Here is a 23,008-nt window from a genome sequence, read left to right on the forward strand (position 1 = left end):
TTTTGGTGCCCCCTTAAATATGGCACTCAAGGAGAGTGCCTCGCTGGCTTCACCCTGGTCCCTGCCCTTCTAAACCTTCAGGAAAAGTCTGCGACATGGACCAGCTCTGTGTTGATGATAGCTGCCAAACTGGGTTCAGCTCAGGGTGGAACAAAGCAGGCAAGACATGAAAATTCTCTATAAATCAGTGAGAGCGATTTGAACAATGGAGGATTACAAGGTAAACCTTAGAGCAAAGAGAAAAGTAAACAGAGCATGGAATAGTGACGGGGTGTTGCTGGGGATCCCAGAGAAGAGGTGAAGTTTTGCTGTCCCCCGTGCCCACTGTTGGACCCTAAAGCTCAACCGTTCGTTTAGCTGAGCTTTTTCTAGATAGAATGAGAAATTCAAAATACCCTGGCCGGGCTTCCCGCTGGGTCCTGAAAGGAGAGTCCGAGGGTTGGGTGCTGGGTCCCTGAGGAATAGTCTAGCAGTGGGGGCTTGAAGTGGGGGGCCAGGATGGGCCTTCCAACCTCTTTACAGGAATGTTAGAGGCTGGGCGCAGTGGCTCACACCTGTAATCCCAGCACTTTGAGAGGCTGAGGCAGGTGGATCACTTAAGGTCTGGAGTTCGAGACCAGCCTGGCCAACATGGTGAAATCCCAACTCTACTAAAAATACAAAAATTAGCTGGGCGTGGTGGTGAACGCCTGTAATCCCAGCTACTCAGGAGGCTGAGGCAGAACAATCGCTTGAGCCTGGGAGGCGGAGGTTGCGGTGAGCCGAGATCGCACTACTGCACTCCAGTCTGGGTGACACAGTGAGACCCTGTCTCAAAAAAAAAAAAAAAAAAATAGAAATGTCGAGTAGAGCCAGTTCCAGAATAAGTGAATGCAAGGCGTTCAGAGATGCCATTCAGCGCACAGTATGTGTAGGATGGCTGTTTTGACATCATGTTTGCTTAAAATACAAATTGATAACAAATAAGAATGGTGCTCGTGTTCATCCCTGCTCCACCACTGATGTCTGGGGAGATAAGAACAAGGAAGGGGCTCCTGTCGGCCTCTGTCAGGCAAAGCCTCGGGGTACCTGTTCCACCCCTTAATGTTCTGATGAGTCCAATGTTTTATTTTTCCAGTGTCAGCAATCGAGCAGTGAGTACTACTAGAGGAATCATACCCTTGACTGGGCGCGGTGGCTCATGCCTGTAATCCCAGCACTTTGGGAGGCTGAGGTGGGCAGATCACCCGAGGTCAGGAGTTCGAGACCAGCCTAACCAACATGGGGAAACCCCATCTCTACTAAAAATACAAAATTAGCTGGGCATGGTGGCACATGTCTGTAATCCCAGCTACTCGGGAGACTGAGGCAGAAGGATCGCTTGAACCTGGGAGGTAGAGGTTGCAGAGAGCCGAGATCATACCACTGCATTCCAGCCTGGGCTCAAAACTCTCTCAAAAAAAAAAAAAGAAAGAAAAGAAAAGAAAAGAAAAAAAGAAAGAAAGACATCACACCCTTGAACAAACAGGTAAATTCATGATCAACAACTTTCGCCTAGTGTCTCAGCCATGCCAAGCACTCCTCTCCCAGCCCCTCATTCAGCTCTCTCACTTATGCCCTCAGAGTCTATTCAGACTTTCTCCACTCTCCTTCTATCTCTGAAATGCCCCTACAACTCCCTTGACCCTCAGAAGCCAGATCCTTGTCAACCACTTCACAGAGAAAAAGCAACTCACCAGATGGGATATTTCCCCACACGTTATTTTCAAGTTAATTTGCTGCCAATTCCATTTGTTTTGATTTGTTTTCTATCACAAAGGAAGAATTGTCTCTCTTGCTTCAGGCCATGTTCCTCTACTTTTTTCCATCATTGCCCCCTTACGGAGCCTTTAAGACTTTTTTTATTTTTTATTTATTTATTTATTTATTTTTTGAGACAGAGTTTCACTCTTGTTACCTGGGCTGGAATGCAATGGCACAATCTCAGCTCACCGCAACCTTCGCCCCCCAGGTTCAAGTGATTCTCCTGCCTCAGCCTCCCAAGTAGCTGGGATTTCAGGCATGCGCCACCACGCCCGACTAATTTTGTATTTTTAGTAGAGATGGGGTTTCTCCATGTTGGCCAGGCTGGTCTCGAACTCCCAACCTCAGGTGATCCACCCATGTCAGCCTCCCAAAGTGCTGGGATTACAGGCGTGAGCCACCACACCCGGCAAGAAAACTTGTAAGTTATTTTCTGTCTCTTCAAAATGTGTATAAATCTTTTCAGAAGCCACACAGCCCTTTGCCAGCTCTACTACTCAGGAATGTCTTTCACAAAGACCTGGGAGCCATCTCCTTGAAATGTAAACACCAAGAAAGATGGAGCCTTCATTTCCCAGTTTCTGTGGGAGGGTAGGACTAACTTAGATGGACACTTTGCTTAAGCTGCAAAACTATCTGCTGTCATAAAAATCTGAAAAGCTGGCTGGGCATGGTGGCTCATGCCTGTAATCCCAGCACTTTGGGAAGCCGAGGCGGGTGGATCACCTGAGGTCAGGAGTTTGAGGTCAGTAGCCTGGCCAACATGGCAAAACCCCATCTCTACTAAAAATACAAAAACTAGCTAGGCTTGGTGGCTCACACCTGTAATCCCAGCTACTCAGGAAGCTGAGGCCGGAGAATCGCTTGAACCTGGGAGGTGGAGGTTGCACTGAGTTGCGATCACGCCACTGCACTCCAGCCTGGGCAACAGAGTGAGACTCCATCTTAAAAAAAAAAAAAAAAAAAAAAAAAAGTGAGAGAGAAGTTTTTCTTCTGATTAAGCCAATTAGCTAACATAGATGGTCATCACAATTGTCAGATGCCTCTAGACTGCACTATATGTGACAAATGGTGCTATCAAGTCCTCCTAAGGATTAGTTTTTCTTGAGAACACGTATGTAATGGGCCGTAACTGCTTAGCTAGATAAGAGTGACACTTCCTTCTGCCTCTGCAGTCTCTTAGCAACTGCCTGTGGTGTGCATCACATTCTGGTTTAATGTTTATTCAATAATAAAACTGTTTTCTTTCTTCACTACTTTCGGGGAGAGGTTTTTTCTGGGTTGGGAGAACATTGTGCTTCTAATTATATTCTCCCAACATAGCACATGTGCTTAAAAGGGAAACAAAAGGGGGAGGGGGAAAGGTCTAGAGTGGTAAGAGCTCTAGTGAGAGGCTAGGCCTAGAGAGGGACATGGAGAAACAGCATGGGAAGAGGAACGGTAGAGGAGCAATGCTAACATGTGCTTGTAAATAATAAAATCATAGCAGCTAATACATAGAGGGACTATGCGCCACGCACTGTTCTCACTGTTTAGCCATATTCACTTATTTAGCATGCGCAGTAGCTTGAATCTGTTCTCTCAATTATTCATTCCCTCTCTCTGCACATGGCCGTAGAGTACACTGGAGTGGGCAGAAAAGGAGTCACAAAACAGCAGAGAAACAGTGCTTTTGGAAGTAGGTATGAGACAAACTCTTTTCTAGGCAAAAGTAACTCACGAAAATGTGTGTGGAAAGGCCAGATCCTACTATTAAGCAGGATGGGAATTTGAGCCATTTTATTTGGATATTACAGAAGAGGGTGACCCCAGAAAACTGGAAGAACTGGGGACCAGCAAATGGCAGACCTGCAGTCCTGAGTACAGAGAATGTAGGCCAGAGTGGACCTAGAAGACAAGAAAGGGAATCGAATCCAGTAAGGGGCAGACACTTCTGGGAGGTCTGGAGGCTGGAAGGTGGGGCTGAAACTCCCACTCACTTACCTCTACCAACAACTAGGGCACCAAGTCATTTTTGAGGACTGGCTCAAGAAAGCAGATTTACCTTACACAGATGTACCTAGCCCAGGCCACCAGATACATCCACGGAGAGCCAAATGCATATCATCACTTGGATCAAGATCTAGACAGAGACCCGTGCAGCAGGCTTCATCTGACTGATTCCTGGACGGGAGACAAAGCCTGAGCTCTGAATCATCCTTCAATGTTTACAAAGGCCCTAAACAGCAGTTGGCCAATTGCTGTTCCTGGATTTCCAGGAGACCTGAGACCCATGAAGGACCAGGAAACAGCTTGGGGATAAAAGATTAACCTGGAACCTACTGGAGCGGAAAGGGCTGCGCTCACCTGGAAAGGACAAAGCTCCTGGGAAAGGACAAAGCTCGTGGGAACTGCCCATGTAGGCCAGGTCCCTAAGAAATTCCATCCGCACCGGAACAACCCGACTGGTGTTCCTGGGCCCCTAACACTGTCCGTACCCGCTATGGAGGTTGGACAAAATAAGATTTTCACTGCCCTGCCTCAGGCCTCTCTCAAAGGTCTGGCCCATGATATTTGGTGTACATTGGCACCCCAAAGCCCAGATATTTGAAACGGGGTGGGGAGCAGGTGTTGAGCTGCTACATTTCCAGGTTCTAGGTAGCCTGGGGAACCCCTGGTCGTTGACGGAAGCACAGCGTTCAAGGCCGGCAGAGCTCAGGTACTAGAAGACACATGGGCAGCGCCGGGTCTAGCTGCGGGACATCCCCAGACCCCAGCACAGCCTCCCAGGCCGACCTTCCAGAAGCCGGCCCACTGCCTTCCCCGGGTCCCAGCCCAGAAAAGCGGAGACCTTCCCCTCCGTTTGGAAGATGGACTCGTCCCCTACTTCCTCCTAGCTCCCTAGAAGACCTGGAGACCTCGGGAAGTGTCCTCATCCATGTTCGCTCCAACCCAGGGGCTCCTGCCCACCCCGATCCCGCTTCCCGGGAGGTCCAGGAAAGCCAGCCGCACCCACCCCGTTGGCCTCACCCCGGCTCGGGCCCCTTTATCATCCCGCAGCCACGCTCCGACCAGGAGGCACAGCCAGTCCCCGCAGCCGGCTCTACCGCTCTGCTCGCAGGTTTGGGCTAGTCTGGGGCGGGGACTTGGGAGCGCCTAAAACTTGCGAGGAGGGCGGGGCCGCAGACCCGTCACTTAAAGGTCTGAACTGGCCCTGAGGCGCCAGCAGCCCTGGGCGGTCCGGGAATCGCGCAGTACCGGGATCCCCTCGCCTAGGCTGCTGGGGGGCGCCATGGGCCGCTACCGCATCCGCGTGGCCACCGGGGCCTGGCTCTTCTCCGGGTCGCACAACCGCGTGCAGCTTTGGCTGGTCGGGGCGCGCGGGGAGGCGGAGCTGGAGCTGCAGCTGCGGCCGGCGCGGGGAGAGGTCAGCTTGGGGAGCGAGGAGAGCGGGGGCAGCGGGGGGAGCGGGGGCAGCGGGGACCCAGGGCCGGGCCGAGCTGGGCTTGCGGCGGGAGGGCGGGAGGCTGGGGGCGAGGTGACAGCGCGACCTCGCGGACTGGGACTTCCACGAAGTTGGGACGCGTGGGGCAAGATCAGGGACAAGGTCTGGAGCTGGGATCCCGGGCTGGGCTCAACCCCATCTCCCTTCCCCGCCCCTGGTCCCGGCAGCCTCCAGTTCCTTCTCCCACTGACCCAGAGCCAAAGTAAGTGTAAGGCGAGGGGCCAGACGTGAAGCTCCTCCAAGCACCGGCGCTGGGAGAGCTCAGTTAATGGGACCCACGGGGGCGATGCTGCTCCAGCATCAGCTCCAGGCACTGCGGGCCCTCGTTCTCCACCTGACTCCGGACGTCTGAGACCCAAAGAGCCGATCTTGCGTGGGCGGGAACGAGGCGATGCTGTCTTTGGCGGCCCTGAGAAACTGAGGTTGCACAGGAGAGCGGCTCCGTCCTCGAAACGGCGTCGGTCGGGTCCCTCCTACTAAGTCTGGCCTGGGTCTGGCCCGCACAGGAGGAGGAGTTTGATCGTGACGTTGCAGAGGACTTGGGGCTCCTGCAGTTCGTGAGGCTGCGCAAACACCACTGGCTGGTGGACGACGCATGGTTCTGCGACCGCATCACGGTGCAGGGCCCTGGAGCCTGCGCGGAGGCGGCCTTCCCGTGCTACCGCTGGGTGCAGGGCGAGGACATCCTGAGCCTGCCCGAGGGCACCGGTGAGAAGGCGGCGTCGGGGAAGGAGGCGCAAGGTCCCGGGAACTGCTGCGGGGCTAGGAGGACAGAGCTAATGACGGTCGGAGCGGACTTAGAGGATGTATGGGCCCAGCGCAAGCGAAGTGTAGGGAACCCAGGGTGCTGGACAGGAAACGGGAAGGAGTTATGAATTCCCAAAGTTGTACACAGGCTAAGAGAGACTGCACTTGAGGCTGGAGGCAGGGAGTAAGTGATCTGGAGATCCCATCTTCCAAGAAGGCAAAGACAGAAAGTGGGAGTTGCAGCGATCCAGGAAAACAGAGATGCAAAGTAAACGTAGGAAGGAGATGTCGAGGTGACTCAGAAGTCAGGTGAGGGGACCACATGGAACAGGAGGGGGTGGGTGACCCGTGAGAGCAGATAGCTAAGGGAAGCAAACATAGGATGCTGGAGAGCTGGTTTGGTTGAAATAACACGGAAGACACCCGCGAAAGACAAGCAGCGCACTGGCCAGCAGGAGGCAGGGAGGAATGAGGATGGCAAATACTGAATTTTTAACCACTGGTAACGAGTAAAAGAGAGATGAATCCAGAGATGAGTGAGGGTGGTAGGGATGGAACATCAAATCTATGACTTTGAGACAGGTGAGTGTAAATGCAGAAAAGAGCCAGAATAAGTCAATAGATACAAACTATGATGGTAAATCCAGAAAGGTGAGGTTAAAAAAAAAAAAAAAAGGCAAATGTAGAATCTTTTGAGCACAGGTGAAGGTGTGGCAGGTGAGGTTTAAGATGTGAAATTAATCAAAGCAATTTGTAGTAGACAGTAGGCGTAGGTGTACAGGTGACTAAGATTTCATCACCTTAATTAAGGTGATTTTTTTCCAACCATAGATATTGATGAAGTAAGGCCAGGTAGGGGAAGATGAGAGAAGGAGCAAGAAATGGTGGCAAACAGGAGGTTTTTATCTATAGGCGAAGGATGAGGGCTGAAATAAGAGAAAGCAGGGGTGCAAAGTTGGCAAAGATGGGAAAAATGTGTCTGGGGGATAATCAAATGAGGCAAAGCCAGAGATGAACGCAACAGTGCATGGATGAAAACATGGAATACGGCTACCCACAGGGAGATGAGGACAAGAGGCGGGCATAGGACCAGACAGAGCCGTGAGGCCAATTGTCCTGATGTCTCCCCAGCCCGCCTGCCAGGAGACAACGCCTTGGATGTGTTCCAGAAGCATCGAGAGAAGGAACTGAAAGACAGACAGCAGATCTACTGGTGACCACCCACCCCTTAAACTCCCCCTGCCACCACCATCCCACCCCTTCCCTGCCCTGCCCCCATCACTGACCATGACATCCTTCCTGAAGCTTTGTCCCCAACTCCTAGCTGGGCCACCTGGAAGGAAGGGTTACCCCTGACCATCGCTGCAGAGCGTAAGGATGACCTACCTCCAAATATGAGATTCCATGAGGAGAAGAGGCTGGACTTTGAATGGACACTGAAGGCAGGGTGAGAAAAAGGCTGGACCTAGGAGTGAAATAAGGGCTGGGAGGTCCAAGAATGATGGTAGATGGTGAGGAACTGAAGGATCAGCTGATGAGTTAAGCCTCAATACCTGTCCTAGGGCTCTGGAGATGGCCCTCAAACGTGTTTACACCCTCCTGAGCTCCTGGAACTGCCTAGAAGACTTTGATCAGATCTTCTGGGGCCAGAAGAGTGCCCTGGCTGGTCAGTGGTTCCCCCAGGTCTCCATAATCCTTTAACGGCCCCTCTGGATGACTCATCACACTCCAGAGTCCCCTGTAACTCTTTGCAAGAAGAGACCTTATATCTGGTCAACTCAGAGAGGCCTTGAGAATGAAAACTCAGAAGCTGGGTTCAGGGTGGGTCATATACCCGAACCCCTGGGGTTGACCCTGGAGGAGGGATATGCAGGCTGTGGTACATATATCCTCCTTCCACCGCCCCTCACAGAGAAGGTTCACCGGTGCTGGCAGGATGATGAGCTGTTCGCCTACCAGTTCGTCAATGGTGCCAACCCCATGCTGTTGAGACGCTCGACCTCTCTGCCCTCCAGGCTAGCGCTGCCCTCGGGGATGGAAGAGCTTCGTGCTCAACTGGAGAAAGAACTTCAGGTACCTCTCCTTCCCTTGCCTGGCACTGTTCTCTCCTTAGTAGTGTGGTGAGAACGGACAGAGAGAAACCAAACTGAGTAGAGGAAGGCAGGCTGCAGTACTGCACTGCCCCTTGGTGCAGTCCTGTGCTGGAAAAATACAGAAATAAAATATGTAGGGGAAAAAACTATGAGGAGCTCCCAGCATGAAGGGGAAAACAGAATGGATCCCCAGCACACAGTGAGGGGCTGGAGATGTTAGCAGGAACAGTGACATGCCCTGGCCACAGTGTTTTGGACTCCAGTGTTCACGGGCAGGGAGAAAAGTGAGGAAGTGCCATCAGGTGCAGAGAATCTGGGCGGCTTTCTAGACAAAGAGAGCGGGGTTTGGAAGCGATGGACTGTACTGAGGACAAGCCCAGGCAAAATGTGTGTGTGTGCACGTGTGTGCTGTATGTGGTGGCAGGGGCAGCGAGGAGAAGCTCTCTGGAATATGTGGCAGAGGAGGTGAGATTTGAATAGGGAAGGAAAGAGCATTTGCTGAGCTGATAGGAGCCAAAACCAGAGCGCACACCATTCAGGAATGATCGGAAAGGTGCCTGGCCATTTGACAGGGGATCAGTTTACAATGCCTGTGATGCCAACTGGATTGAGCAGGCCTGGTTCCAAACCCAGATCTGCCACCACATCCACGCACAAGACATCTACCCTCACCAGACTGTTTCTTCACTTTAAGATGAGAGGAACTGGACCAGGGGCTCTAGTTCTCCCAGCAGGACTCCGGTACTGACACAGGAGAACGGCAAGCAGCCAGACTAAATCTCTTGCCCTTTGCCCTGGCCCCCTGGGGGTAGACTTTGAACTCTCAAAATGGATACATCCCTCCTGTCCCCAGAATGGTTCCCTGTTTGAAGCTGACTTCATCCTTCTGGATGGAATTCCAGCCAACGTGATCCGAGGAGAGAAGCAGTACCTGGCTGCCCCCCTCGTCATGCTGAAGATGGAGCCTAACGGGAAACTGCTGCCCATGGTCATCCAGGTAAGGGTCCTGGGCCTCTCCTGCAACGCTGCGCTCTGTTCACCTCAACCTCTGCTCCCAGGGACCCAGTCCCCGGCTCTTGGCTCCCAAACCCCATCCTCACTCAGTGAGACTTGCCTTCATGTCACTATTTGCCTGTACTCTCGTCTCCCCTGCTCTCGTCTCCCCTGCCTCATCCAACTAGAAGTACTTGTTCAAGAGTCAAAATGGCCTCTTGGAGTTCTCATCCTGTATCCAATGGTCCTCAAACTTCAGTGTGCATCAGAATCACCTGAAGTGCTTGTTGAAATGCAGATTTCTAGATCCCATGACCAGACTTTCTGATTCAGTATGTCTGGGGTGGGAACTGAGAGTTTGCGCTTTTGTAAGTTCCAAAGTGATGCTGACACTACCAGTTCAGGACTACACTTTGAGAATCACTATTTAATCTCTCTGTGGCCTCTGACTCTGAACCCTCATCGTCTCTTCAATGTCTTGTCTCTCAGTTGTTTTTTTTCTTTGAGACATAATCTCACTGGATCACCCAGGCTGGTGTAGTGGTGCGATCTCGGCTCACTGCAACGTGCGCCTCCTGGGCTCAAGCGATTCTCCACCTCAGTCCCTCCAGTAGCTGGGACCACAGGCATGCGCCACCACGCCTGGCTAATTTTTGTATCTTTTGTAGAGATGGGGTTTCGCCATCTTGCCCGGGCTGGTCTTGAACTTCTGGGCTCAAGTAATCTGCCTGCCTCGGCCTCCCAAAGTGCTGGGATTACAGGTGTGAGCCACCGCACCTGGCCTTCTCTCACTATTCCTAACAGTCAGGTGACGAGAACTGTCAATAATCTCACACCTCCTGCTTCTCTTTCACATTCCACCACCCTCTGAGGGCCAACCACCATCTGGCCCAACCAGAGAACAGGGCCTCCTTCTGGACCCCCTTCCTCCAGCCCCTCCTGCCCTCCACCTGACATCAGGGCACTCCAGCTAGCGAGCAGCAGGCTGGGAGGGTTCGCAGTCCTCCTGCCAGACTGTAACCTCCTAGAAGGCAATAATCTTACTTAGTCATCTCTGTTTCCTCGAGAATGCTGACTAGAATGTCATATACGGAATGGGAGTTCAATCATTTCTCTTTGTCCCAGATTCAGCCTCCCAACCCCAGCTCTCCAACCCCAACACTGTTCCTGCCCTCGGACCCCCCACTTGCCTGGCTCCTGGCAAAGTCCTGGGTCCGAAATTCAGATTTCCAACTGCACCAGCTCCAGTACCACCTGCTGAACACACATCTGGTGGCTGAGGTCATCGCTGTCGCCACCATGCGGTGCCTCCCAGGACTGCACCCCATCTTCAAGGTACTTACTAATCTATTCAATCACATATCCCTCAGACCCCAGAGAGAGGAACAGCCCAATATCAAATGATATTGCAGCAGCAAAAACTCTTTGTCGCAATATGTGAGTGAAGAGGAGACTGTATCGATATCTTGAGATGTTGATTTTAATTACGAGTATTAAGTTTAGTCACTTAACATTATACAGGAACCCTCTGAAATTCTCAGAGATCTGACCGTCTAGCAGTGCACTCACAGTGAGATCTGACCGTCTAGCAGTGCACTCACAGCAAGGCTTGAACACTGTTAGTAAAACAAAAGCCGTATTCCTACCTTAGATTTAGTATTCAGCCAGAAAAGCAAGTGGTGCCCATAAGAACCAACCAGAGAACAGTATCTGGTACTAGAGTTTGAAATGACAAGGGACAGCCTATAGCAGTCTAGTATTGATGAAGAATGTTTCTCCCCAACTGAGGAGTCAGCTAAGTAGAAACAGATCAAAAGACAAGGAAGAGCAGCCAGCAAGCCACTCATACCTGCCCAACAGTAAGGTAGATAGAGATGTACGTTAGCATGGTAATGACAGGAATGAAAAGGAAAGAATCTAAAATGTAGTGAAGGGAGGAAACAGTAGCTGCAGCTTGCCTGGGTGTAAGAGAGAGAAAAGCCAGAAGTCCAAGCTTCTGCCACACCTGTAAGTCCATGGGGCGGGTGTGTTATACTGACCTAGAAATACTGTGGTTTTAAGAGCTGGGTGTGGTAGTTCATGCCTGTAATCCCAGTGCTTTGGGTGGCCAAAGCAGTATGATTGCTTAAGACCAGGAGTTCAAGACCAGCCTGGGCAACACAGCAAGTCCCAGTCTCTAAATTAAAAAAAAAAAAAAAAAGAAAGAAAGAAAGAAATACTGTAATTGTATAAAACAGTGAGTTCAGTATATATCGCTAGGGAGAAGGCAAAATGAGACCTGTGCTTGCTTAAGAAAATGTTCTTAAAATCTTGATGAGGCCAGGCGCGGTGGCTCACGCCTGTAATCCCAACACTTTGGGAGGCCGAGGCGGGCGGATCATGAGGTCAGGAGATCGAGACCATCCTGGCTAATGTGGTGAAACCCCGTCTCTACTAAAAATACAAAAAAATCAGCGAGGCGTGCTGGCGGGCACCTGTAGTCCCAGCTTCTCGGGAGGCTGAGGCGGGAGAATGGTGTGAACCCGGGAGGTGGCGGAGCTTGCAGTGAGCGGAGATCGCGCCACTGCACTCCAGCCTGGGCAAAAGAGCAAGACTCCGTCCCAAAAAAAAAAAAAAAAAATCTTGATGATACTTTACATATAGGGAATGTGGCAGAGGGAGCATAAAAATGATACAAGCTTACAAACCAGAGTAATTGTCAGAAACAGTAAAGTTAGGAGAAACCAGAGTTGGCAAAAATAAGGTGTCCGGTTTCAGGTACACGGAGTTTGATGTATTGGCAAGATATGCAAGTAAGTCCTGGGCAAAAACAACTGAATTGTTTTCAGCTGGGGGCCTCCACCCGGACCCCTCCAGCCTGGCCAGCACAGCTGTGCTGCCTCTGGAGTTACCCTTTCAGTAACATAGACAAGATGGAGACCAGTCTGATGAATGGAATCTTGGATTGCCTTCATCTCATGCTGTCTCCTGCTTCTCCATCCTCTGCTCCACACGAACAAGAGAAGCCTCTATTTGCACTTACAATTCCCTTTCCTAGTTCAGTGGTCTCCGTGTCTCCACTCACCACAGTAATGCCATCCCCCGGCAGACAGCTGACTTGCTGGCAGGTGCACACAAGGGTCAAACCTGCAGCTGTTCTATTTTTTTTTTTTGAGACGGAGTCTCGCTCTGTCGCCCAGGCTGGAGTGCAGTGGCCGGATCTCAGCTCACTGCAAGCTCCGCCTCCCGGGTTTACGCCATTCTCCCGCCTCAGCCTCCGAGTAGCTGGGACTACAGGCGCCCGCCACCACGCCCGGCTAGTTTTTTGTATTTTTTAGTAGAGACGGGGTTTCACCATGTTAGCCAGGATGGTCTCGATCTCCTGACCTCGTGATCCACCCGCCTCGGCCTCCCAAAGTGCTGGGATTACAGGCTTGAGCCACCACGCCCGGCCTGCCTGCAGCTGTTCTTAACAGTGGCCTCTGCAGGCTCTGGCTTTGGATTGCTGGGGTCTTAGTCCTGAACCCCGGCCTCAATAATTTCCAGATGTCCTCATAAGTTCCATCGTGAGGTTGTTAGAGGTTAAAATGACTTAATGGTGTGACACAAGCTAAATGCTACAAAAAACGTTAGTTCTTGCAATTTTTTTTTTTTTTTTCCAGAGACAAGTTCTCACTCTGTCACCCAGGCTGGAGTGCAGTGGCGTAGTCATAACTCACTGCAGCTTCAAACTCCCAGGCGGAAGCGATCCTCTAACCTCAGCCTTCAGAGTAGCTGGGACTACAGGTGTGCACCACCATGCCTGGCTAATTTTTTTATTTGTTGTAGAGACAGGGTTTTGCTATGTGGCCCAAGCTAGTCTCAAATTCCTGGGCTCAAGTGATCCTTCTGCCTCAGCCTCCCAAGTAACCTGGATTGCAGGCACACGCCGCCACACCCGGCTAGTTCTTGCAATTATTATTATTAGGGATTGTTCATCCTTAGGCATCCTCTCTCCTCATGTGAACTTTGGCCTTTCTGTGACATTTGGCATCTTTCATGAATCTTCTGAAAAGCTTCAGATTAACGTGAGCTGCTCTGATATCTTAACACCCAAGGTATCACTTGGGTCACTGCCAGCATCCAGCATCAACAATTCAGACAAATACCAAAACTGCTTAAAACCTGCATATTAACTATGTGGAAAGGAAGACAAACAGTCTAAGATAAAAAGAAACACATGTAAGGACCAGGTGGCCCGTTTTTAATAGCCAAGGAAAAGCAGGAGAGGAGGGGTCCAACAGTGCCTAAGTAGAGGTGGAAAAAGATTTGCTTAAACAGGTAGCTGAATACAGCTCTTCTAGTTCTGACCGAAAGTACTCTCCCCACCCATCCCCTGAAGAAACCCAACCGTGAAACAACTAAAAGATGGAGATGCAGCTCTGATAATAAGCAGGGAGGCTAGTTTAAGAGAATGTGAATGACAGAGGAGGTAGCAAAGAAAATCAGAAGGGGCTGATCCATAAGACACCTATACTCAAGGTGGAAACAATGAAGCGGACAGCTACTATTCCAGGACTCTTGCGTGGACTGGACACTCTCCAACATCCTTAGGTGAGCAGCACCACAGCCCCTGAGATAAGAGAGTCTATTACTGCCCCCTGTTGACAAATGAAGAGATTGCAGATTCAAGGGTTATTAACTTGGCCAAGTCTCAAAATGAGGAGTAAAGTGTAGGTTAAAATCCTGGTCAGTCTGGCTCCAGGGCCCAACTCACAGGGAAGTTGGGGAGCACGAGGGTGAGTGATCAGAGCAGCAGGAGACCAGCCTGTCAAGCAAAGCATCAAGAGGAGAAGGCGCCATGCTGGGTGCCACGCCCTACCAGGAAGGACCCCAAGCATGGCCTCCACCAGTCACACCCTCCAATCCCCTCCTCTCCAGCTCCTGATCCCCCATATCCGCTACACCATGGAAATCAACACCCGGGCCCGGACCCAACTCATCTCAGATGGAGGAATTTTTGATAAGGTGAGAAGGGTACGGGGCATGGGACTGCCTCATCCATCTCTCCATGAGCTACCCCTTTCGGGATCCAAGACCAACTATGTGTGAATGTCCTCACTCTTAACCTATGAACCTGTCCCTTTTATACCCATGTCTTTTTTTTTTTTTTTTCTGAGACACAGTCGCTCTGTCACCCAGGCTGGAGTGCAGCAGCGTCATCTCAGCTCACTGCCACCTCCGCCTCCTGGGTTCAAGCGATTCTCCTGCCTCAGCCTCAAGTAGCTGGGATTACAGGCGCCCGCCACCACGCCCAGCTGATTTTTATATTTTTAGTAGAGATGGGGTTTCACTGTGTTGGCCAGACTGGTCTCGAACTCCTGACCTCGTGATCCACCCGCCTCGGCCTCCCAACGTGCTGTATACCCATGTCTTAATATCTGAAAATCTCACATCTGCCCCGCTTTATGGAAGATGCGATGGTTCTCCAGCCCTGTTTCCCCTGCTAAGACTTGTGATCTCCTGTCCCAGGCGGTGAGCACAGGTGGAGGGGGCCATGTGCAGTTGCTTCGTCGGGCGACGGCTCAGCTGACCTACTGCTCCCTCTGTCCTCCTGACGACCTGGCTGACCGGGGCCTGCTGGGACTCCCAGGTGCTCTCTACGCCCGTGATGCTTTACGGCTCTGGGAGATCATTGCCAGGTAAGGATGAGCTGACGAATGGGGGAGGAGGAGGGCTCTGGCCTGAGGCCAGCATGGGGCAAAAGCAAGAAGGTCCAGACAGGAGAAGCAGAGAACTCAATCCTGGGGAGAGATGAGGAAGAGTGAAGACACAGGGGGTGGCTCTGAAAATGTGGAGACTGGGATGGGGCAGAGAGAGGAGGTGAGGGGAGCTGTTGGGGGAGACTGGGGGAAGTGTCTGGAAAAATCAGGATTTCTGAGGATGTGTGACAGCAACCATGTGAATTCCTAGAACTAAGGACCCACATCTCCCATGAGATGCCAGTGTGTTTAGAGGGCTGAGGATGTCCCAAAGGCAAGGTCTCTTCCCAGATACTGTGGAAACATTGGGCAGATGCCACAGAAAGAGGAATGGAGGTCAGAGGCCGGGGCCTTCTGCTCTCAAGTGCCTTTTCCTCCTGGGCAGGTATGTGGAGGGGATCGTCCACCTCTTCTACCAAAGGGATGACGTAGTGAGGGGGGACCCTGAGCTGCAGGCCTGGTGTCGGGAGATCACGGAGGTGGGGCTGTGCCAGGCCCAGGACCGAGGTAAGATTCATTCCAGAGAGAGAAGCAGCTCCTGGGAGACTCTGCTAGGGCCCCTTCCCAGCCCTGCCCTTCTGGGGACAGGACCCCAGCCTCTCATCACAGCTCCCTTTCTCCCTCCACACAGGAAAGCATACGTATCCCATTCCCACCTCCTCAAACTCAGGACAATTCTAGAGACCCAAGGACTGTCCTCCTCAGATTCCCTGGCCATCAACCCCTAGTCCCACCCCACCCCCATCACAGATGCCCCTGAACTGCCATATCCTGGGGCCCACCAGGCCAGAGCCACAGCTGAGAGGGGTCTGCACAGTCCCTGCTGGGCTCATATTCTCCCCTGATGGTTCCGTTTTCCTAACTGAGGACGTAAATGGGAAGATTTTCCCTCCAAAACCCATAAGGACCCACCCTGGCTTTCCGTCCCTCTCTTCCTGCCTGCCACTGTCCAGCACGCCCAGAGGGTCCAGGAATACTGCACGCTTGCTACAGTGCAAGGTCAGCTCTTGATGCAAGCTCAATCCTATACATGCTTTGCCTCAAACCCAAACTCAGCACCCTGATCCTTGGGGCTCAGGTTTCTTTGGCTAATCCAACCCTCCCACCCGAACCACCCCTTGGCCAGAATCTAGCCACTACCATATTTGAACCTCTGAGGAAGAAAAAGCCTTTGCTGAGCTCTTAGGTTTAATCACACAGGCCCCAGCCTGGACTGCTGTCACTCATCCTTTGGCCCCTCCCCTTCACACTTCAGATCTAGGCCTTGAATACCATCCTCTGCCTCTGTGGGACAACTACAGACGTTTACTGGGGAGCCCTTATGGCCAATCCTGGGAATGTGGCAAACATCCTTACCCTGGAGGGAGCCTCTCCCTGGCGAAGCTGCACCACCCCGCCCTTCCAGGAACAAACTGTCTCTAGTTCTTCTCAGTACAGTCCCTTAGACTCCTAGCAGTTTGGGCTACTACAACAAAACACTGGCCAGGCGCGGTGGCTCACACCTGTAATCCCAGCACTTTGGGAGGCTGAGGTCGGTGGATCACGAGGTCAGGAGTTCGAGACCAGCCTGGCCAACATAGTGAAATCCTGTCTCTACTAAAAATACAAAAATGAGCCAGGCATGGTGGCACACACCTGTAATCCAGCTACCCAGGAGGCTGAGGCAGGAGAATTGCTTGAACTTGAGAGGCGGAGGTTGCAGTGAGCCGAGATCACTTCATTGCACTCCAGCCTGGGCAACAGAGTAAAACTCTGTCTTAAACAAAAACAAAAACAAAAACAAAACCACACACCATAGACTGGGTGGCTTACAAACAACAGAAATGTATTCCTCACAGTTCCAGAGGCTGGAAGTTCAAGATCAGGTTCTGGCGAGCGCCCTCTTCCAGGCTGCCCACAGTCGATTTTTCCCTGTATCCTCACATAGCAGAAAGATAGCAAGCTAGCTAGCTATCTACTCTGTCCTCTGCCTGTTCAGGAGGGCTGTATCCTCATGCCCTAATTATCTTGTGGGGCTCCACCTCCAAATACTATCACAATGGGATTAGATTTCAATATAAAAACTTTTCAGAGCCAAAGATACTCAGTTCATGACACACGTTAATTTAACCTCTACTAACTGCCCTCCCCCTTGTTCTCTTTCAGTTCTCATAGCTCACCTCTGTCTAGTTTTCCCAACAGGCATTTTAGAGGCTAAAATTAAAAATGCTGTGGGATTAGCAGTCAGGAACCTGAGTTCAAGGTCAGCCTCTGCCTTTTCCCGACTATGCAGTCCTGACAGTGTATTCTCTATGGGCTTTGATTTTCTTACCTATGAAATGAGAGTAATTATATTTATTCCACTTAACTGATAAGATTATCGGGTCTCCCAGCACTTTGGGAGGCCGAGGTCAGCAGATCACCTGAGGTCAGGAGTTCGAGACCAGCCTGGCCAACACAGTGAAACCCCATCTCTACTAAAAATACAAAAATTAGCCGGGCATGGTGGTGGGCGCCTGTAATCCCAGCTACTTGGGAGGCTGAGGCAGGAGAATCACTTGAACCCGAGAGGCGGTGGTTACACTGAGCCGAGATTGTGCCACTGCACTCCAGCCTGGGCAATAGAGCAAGACTCCGTCTCAAACAAACAAAAAAAAGATTATTGGGTCTCTGAGCCCCCATATCCACTGTAAGATGAGTGGCCTGAGATAACCTTTGTGGGAGCCCCCCTCGCTGTGACACTGGACATCCATGACTTATTCCCCACCTTATAACACAGACACGTGTAATTCTATCTGGGTATAGGAGTAAGCATTCCTAAATTATTTATTTATTTTTTAATTTTTAAATAGAGACAGGCTCTTGCTCTGTCACCTGACACCAGCAATCCTCCTGCCTTGGCCTCCCAAAGTGCTGGGATTACAGGCATGAGTCACCGACCATGCATCCCTCAATTCTTAACCACTTTTTGAGGCAAGGGATATTTGGTCACTCAGAACTTTTCAGCCCCCAATGCTTCCATAACAATAATTATTACTTATTGAGCATTTATTACCGACCAGGTGATTTTGATACACCATCTCATTTATAATGAAGGTATCATCCATATTTTACAGGTGAAAAAACTGAGGTTCAAAGAGGTTAAGCTGGCCTATGGTAACTAAGTGTAAGTGACTGAGCCAGGACTCAAACCCATGTCTGATGCAAATATGTCTAAATAAAATGAACAAATACTCATCAATTCTAAAATACGGGCATCCCAAAACAATAGCCTTTGTTCCTCTATTCCTTTCCTGCCCAGGTTTCCCTGTCTCCTTCCAGTCCCAGAGTCAACTCTGCCATTTCCTCACCATGTGCATCTTCACGTGCACTGCCCAGCATGCCGCCATCAACCAGGGCCAGGTATGGACAGCTGAAAGCCCAGGTCCCTGAAGGCAAGGTGACCTGAGGGAGAGATGGGAGTTCAAACCCTAAGCACCAGGGTTCTAGGGTTACAGTTTCTTCCTCCAGCTGGACTGGTATGCCTGGGTCCCTAATGCCCCATGCACAATGCGGATGCCTCCACCCACCACCAAGGAAGACGTGACAATGGCCACAGTGATGGGATCACTACCTGATGTCCAGCAGGCCTGTCTTCAAATGGCCATCTCATGGCATCTGGGTCGCCGCCAGCCAGACATGGTGAGAGGGGACTCTCGGGAGAGGGAAATGACAGTTGGAAAGGAAATATTAGAGTGGGGGCTGGGCTCTTAGAAACTGACTGATCCTTTGTTCTGTCTCAGGTGCCTCTGGGGCATCACAAAGAAAAATATTTCTCAGGCCCCAAGCCCAAAGCGGTGCTAAACCAATTCCGAACAGATTTGGAAAACCTGGAAAAGGAGATTACAGCCCGGAATGAGCAACTTGACTGGCCCTATGAATACCTGAAGCCCAGCTGCATAGAGAACAGTGTCACCATCTGAGCCCTAGAGTGACTCCACTTGCAAGATTTCACATCCGCTTTAAGACTGACATTTCTATCTTGAATTTCATGCTTTACTAAAGTCTCTGCTGCTAAGGCTCTATTTCCTCCCCCAGTGAAACTACATTAGTATCCCACTAGCCCAGGGGAGCAGTAAACTTTCTCTGCAAAGACTAGATCCTTTTTTACGCTTTGCAGGCCCCGTAGTCACTGTCTCAACTACTCAGCTCTCCTGCTACAGCATGAAGGCAGCCACAGACAACATGGAAATGAGTGTGACTATGTTCCAATAAAACTTTATGGACACAGATATGAACGTTACATCACAAAATAGTCTCTTTTGGTTTTTATTCAACTATTTAAAATGCAAAAAAAATCCACAAACAAATGTGCTTTGTTTGAGACACACACAGCCAGGCTACAGACTGGATTTGGCCCTTAAACTCTGCACTAGCCTAAGGCCCTGACCCTACTTCCAAAACATCCAAGATCATGGAGCAGGGGGATTTCTTAGAAAAATCAACTTACCCCAGCTAACTCTCCATTCCCGGGAACTAACCTTCATGCCGGGTGGCCGATGTATAAATTCCTGACTCGGTTCTTTGGCAATTTCCTTCCACCCATATTTCTCCTGTTCACCCATGTACCCCAAAAGTCCCTGAATAAGAATGATGCTTTGGGGGCAGAATAAAAACCACTGCCCCAAAATCGCTTCTTTCTCCAAACAGTCCCAGATGACAGGCACATACTTCATGTCTCAAAGCTACTTTCCCAACCCCTTTAATACTCTGGGATCTATGTGTTTGTCACATTCCAAGTTATCTTTCACAAGCCTTTTAAGAACAATATGCACAAAATAAATGGACAAGAACTACAAAGTTATTCTAGCCAATGACAGTGTTTATTTGTTAGGTCCTGGGGCCTCAAGGTCAAATGATCCCTCTCAATTATTCTGAGGTCACTGTCCTCACTAGAGTGGGTACAACTTGCTCAGTGCAAAATTGTGCTCTTCAAACATTCCTATTTCTTTTTTTTCTGAGACGTAGTCTCCCTCTGACGCCCAGGCTGGAATGCAGTGGCGCCATCTTGGCTCACTGCAACCTTTGCCTCCCAGGTTCAAGCGATAATCCCGCCTCAGCCTCCTGAGTAGCTGAGATCACAAGCTCGTGCCACCACGCCCGGCTAATTTTTGGAATTTTTAGTAGAGACGGGGTTTCGCCATGTTGACCAGGCTGGTCTGGAACTCCCGACCTCAGGTGATCCGCCTGCCCCGACATTCATATTTCTAAATAATTATTACAGATCTGTCACTCATCAGTTAAGCATACAAACGGCTTTTTTGGAGAGGATGACCTATTTGTATTTTTAAATCCTATATCCTACCTTATTCAAAAGACCTATCAGTTTTCCTAGTTTAAAGTAGAGAAGCAAAGTGACATTTTTATGTACATTTAACAGGACTGCTTACCTTTACAACCTGCTCAGTCGGCTTTCCCTGGACTTCTCCTAACTGCCCATTTTTCCTGAATTTGGCATCGAGAGTTACAGTATTTCAAGTGTGATGAAAAAATGTTACTTAGGAGAAACAGTTCCAATGCCAAGAACCTTAAGCAATTTTAAAGCGTTCTAGCCACAAAACCATGCCTGACCCCCAAAAGGGGGTCCTAACTCCTTTATACTGTCAGAATCTCAATTTTAAAAGGGAGGAGTAGAGATAGAAACGCTCTCTGTTGGTGATAATCTGTCTTACTTACCATTTCCCCAACACAGGAGAGACTAAGGAATTTCAGGTAAAAATCGGATGGTTCCAATCCTCCGATCCTAAGAGACCATCGCCCCAGTTCCCAAGAGCTCCGCCAGTTTGACTTTTTTGCCCAACGCCTGGTTACAGATAGTTCCTCGTCACGTGACTTCACAGATTTGGTCACGTGACATGCCAGCTCCTTCCATTCCCGTCTGCGGGGGGAGGTGGACCAAGAAACCGGAGACCCTCGCTCTTCCAATACTCACGCCCTAGCTACAGAGGTCAAGAAGGGCTTCCCCAGGAGCTGTTTCGGTTTCGGACGGCGCCGTTTCCCGCGAAAGTCCTGAGAAGAGTCCAGCCTTGTCCTCCTGCCGCCCCCGGGCGGGATGGTTGAGGCCGGGGCCACGCCCCCTCTGCACCCCTCCGAGGGCATCCTGGGCTTTCTCCCACCGCTTTCCTCGCCCGCTTGCACCTCGGCGATCCCCGACTCCCTTCTTCATGGCGTCGCTCCTGTGCTGTGGGCCGAAGCTGGCCGCCTGCGGCATCGTCCTTAGCGCCTGGGGAGTGATCATGTTGGTGAGGGGACTCCCCAGCAAGGATCGGAGAGGGCCTGAGGGGCTCCGGGCTAGGAGGGTTTGGAGGCAAGGAAACTCTGGGCCGCAGGCAGGCCGGAGGGGCCGGGGATCTACAGGCCCCGAAGAAGGAGACAGACTGAAATTGAAAAATGGGAACTGTTCGAGACCAGCCTGACCAACATGGTGAAACCCCGTCTCTACTAAAAATACAAAAATTAGCCGGCGTGGTGGCGCGCGCCTGTAATCCCCGCCACTAAAGGAGGTTGAGGCAGGAGAATCGCTTGAACCCGGGAGGCGGAGGGTGCAGTGAGCCGAGATCGCGCCACTGCACTCCAGCCTGGGCGACAGAGCGAGACTCCGTCCCAAAAGAAAAAGAAAAAAGGGAACTGGAGCAAAGGGCCCTGGAGTGGGAGGAGCTGGGGCTGGTAAATGTGGAGACCCTTCAAGGTAGGATAAACAAGAGCGGGGTTCCTGAGAGATGCTTGAGTTGAATGGAGGACATGGGGGGAAAGAGTGCTTGTTCCAGAAATGGGTAGCTGGGCCTTGTTTTCCCAGTAATCCACCCACCGCCACTTCAAGAAGAAATGATACGAAGAAGTGCCGATTCTCCCTCCCCTCTTGCGCACTGTCCCGTGATGATGACGCCTCCAGGGAGGACGATAATCTGGGTTCCTGGGAGAGAAGGCTTGGTCACTATTCCTACCCTTGCCTCGGCCACTTGTCTCAATGTCACCACCTCACGCCCTGTTCCAGGTGGCTGAGTCCGAATCCAGTAACCACCACCTCGTTTTGGTTCATCTTAGGCACGGGTGTGGTAGCAACATTAGAAATGGGAGGGGTTTACGAAGTGAACTTGAGGTCAGGTGCCTGAATTCAACAACCTACCCATTCCCCTTTTCCAGATAATGCTCGGAATATTTTTCAATGTCCATTCCGCTGTGTTGATTGAGGACGTTCCCTTCACGGAGAAAGATTTTGAGTAAGTATTCGGGTGGGGGAGGCGGGCTGGGATCAGGTGGGAAGTGGCGAGGTCAGATTACGTCTGGGAGGTCGGGTGCTTGGGCCCCTAGGTTAGGGAACAGGGAGAGGAGAGCTGCTTTCTTGAGAATGTGGTTAGGAGCTAGGGAGTCAGACCTCAGCGGCCATTCCAAACCCACCACTTTAGGTGTGGCCTCTTTACGTATTTTACTTTTCTGTGCCTCTCAGTCCACCTCTGCAAAATGGCTGCTATGACAGATCTCACCCCATAGGATTGTCAAGAAGATTGAATAAAGTAATACATGTAACAGCGCCTAGACAGGTGCTGGGCACATACTGCTCAGCAAACGTTGGCTGCTATTAACGTTTGACACCTTTGCTTCATTCCCACCCCCAGGAATGGCCCCCAGAACATATACAACCTTTACGAGCAAGTCAGCTACAACTGTTTCATCGCCGCGGGCCTTTACCTCCTCCTCGGAGGCTTCTCTTTCTGCCAAGTTCGGCTCAATAAGCGCAAGGAATACATGGTGCGCTAGGGCCCGGGCGCCCTTCCCCGCTCCAGCCCCTCCTCTATTTAAAGACTCCCTGCACCGCGTCACCCGGGTCGCGTCCCACCCTTGCCGGCACCCTCTGCGGGACTGGGTTTCCCGGGCGAGAGACTGAATCTCTTCTTCTCCCATCTCTGGCATCCGGCCCCCGTGGAGAGGGCTGAGGCTGGGGGGCTGTTCCGTCTCTCCACCCTTCGCTGTGTCCCGTGTCTCAATAAAGAGAATCTGCTCTCTTATGCCCTGTGTCTGTGCTTCAGTGGGGGCGAGCACGGGGCTGAGGCTGGAGGTCGGCCTCTGCCTGGGGAGTCCCGACCCCTGAGCGGAAGTGGAGTGAAGTGGTGCGGAAGTGAGGCGAAGGCTTCCCCCTTGGCCTGGGCGCGCCAAGCTGTCCAAGCGACTGC

The 23,008-nt window shown here is 51.2% G+C and overlaps 2 protein-coding genes and 1 long non-coding RNA gene across 5 annotated transcripts in view; 2 read left to right on the forward strand and 1 right to left on the reverse strand.

Moving 5' to 3' along the window:
- The window catches only part of LOC105473001 (uncharacterized), a 43,302-nt gene extending 22,516 nt beyond the window's left edge, over positions 1 to 20,786 (reverse strand). Inside the window, exon 1 of the long non-coding RNA XR_011615349.1 lies at positions 20,514 to 20,786. This is a non-coding gene — a long non-coding RNA (uncharacterized lncRNA). The remainder of the gene's footprint in view (positions 1 to 20,513) is intronic.
- LOC105473015 (arachidonate 12-lipoxygenase, 12S type) lies at positions 4,793 to 19,085 on the forward strand. 2 transcript variants are annotated; one of them, XM_071082257.1, is made up of 14 exons: positions 4,793 to 4,882; positions 5,773 to 5,974; positions 7,145 to 7,226; positions 7,338 to 7,460; positions 7,576 to 7,679; positions 7,926 to 8,086; positions 8,960 to 9,103; positions 10,225 to 10,434; positions 13,999 to 14,085; positions 14,590 to 14,759; positions 15,205 to 15,326; positions 18,100 to 18,200; positions 18,309 to 18,479; positions 18,581 to 19,077. In XM_071082257.1, exons 4-14 carry the CDS (start codon positions 7,408 to 7,410, stop codon positions 18,758 to 18,760), a joined length of 1,503 nt encoding a protein of 500 aa, XP_070938358.1. In that variant the 5' UTR covers positions 4,793 to 4,882; positions 5,773 to 5,974; positions 7,145 to 7,226; positions 7,338 to 7,407; the 3' UTR covers positions 18,761 to 19,077. The 2 variants fall into 2 exon arrangements, with proteins under 2 accessions (XP_070938358.1, XP_011724883.2); XM_011726581.3 differs by lacking the exon at positions 4,793 to 4,882 and adding an exon at positions 4,921 to 5,188 and having other exon boundaries at positions 18,581 to 19,085.
- A 134-nt stretch (positions 20,787 to 20,920) lies between the features above and the next one.
- LOC139359432 (ribonuclease K) lies at positions 20,921 to 22,843 on the forward strand. Of its 2 annotated transcripts, none has more exons than XM_071082259.1 (3): positions 20,921 to 21,079; positions 21,981 to 22,057; positions 22,454 to 22,843. In XM_071082259.1, exons 1-3 carry the CDS (start codon positions 21,002 to 21,004, stop codon positions 22,593 to 22,595), a joined length of 297 nt encoding a protein of 98 aa, XP_070938360.1. In that variant the 5' UTR covers positions 20,921 to 21,001; the 3' UTR covers positions 22,596 to 22,843. The 2 variants fall into 2 exon arrangements, with proteins under 2 accessions (XP_070938360.1, XP_070938361.1); XM_071082260.1 differs by lacking the exon at positions 20,921 to 21,079 and adding an exon at positions 21,684 to 21,831.
- Positions 22,844 to 23,008: the final 165 nt, after the last annotated feature.

This window comes from Macaca nemestrina, chromosome 17 (assembly GCF_043159975.1).
Source record: "Macaca nemestrina isolate mMacNem1 chromosome 17, mMacNem.hap1, whole genome shotgun sequence".
Taxonomy (NCBI): Eukaryota; Metazoa; Chordata; class Mammalia; order Primates; family Cercopithecidae; genus Macaca; species Macaca nemestrina.

Bases quoted from the DNA above. Each gene is read 5' to 3' on its own strand.
- LOC105473015 (XM_011726581.3), top strand. From the start codon at position 5,054: ATGGGCCGCTACCGCATCCGCGTGGCCACCGGGGCCTGGCTCTTCTCC. The intron at 5,975-7,144 runs GTGAGAAGGCGG...ATGTCTCCCCAG, and splicing joins GAGCCTGCCCGAGGGCACCG to CCCGCCTGCCAGGAGACAAC. The intron at 7,227-7,337 runs GTGACCACCCAC...CCCAACTCCTAG, and splicing joins GACAGACAGCAGATCTACTG to CTGGGCCACCTGGAAGGAAG.
- LOC139359432 (XM_071082259.1), top strand. From the start codon at position 21,002: ATGGCGTCGCTCCTGTGCTGTGGGCCGAAGCTGGCCGCCTGCGGCATC. The intron at 21,080-21,980 runs GTGAGGGGACTC...CCCCTTTTCCAG, and splicing joins CCTGGGGAGTGATCATGTTG to ATAATGCTCGGAATATTTTT. The intron at 22,058-22,453 runs GTAAGTATTCGG...TCCCACCCCCAG, and splicing joins TTCACGGAGAAAGATTTTGA to GAATGGCCCCCAGAACATAT.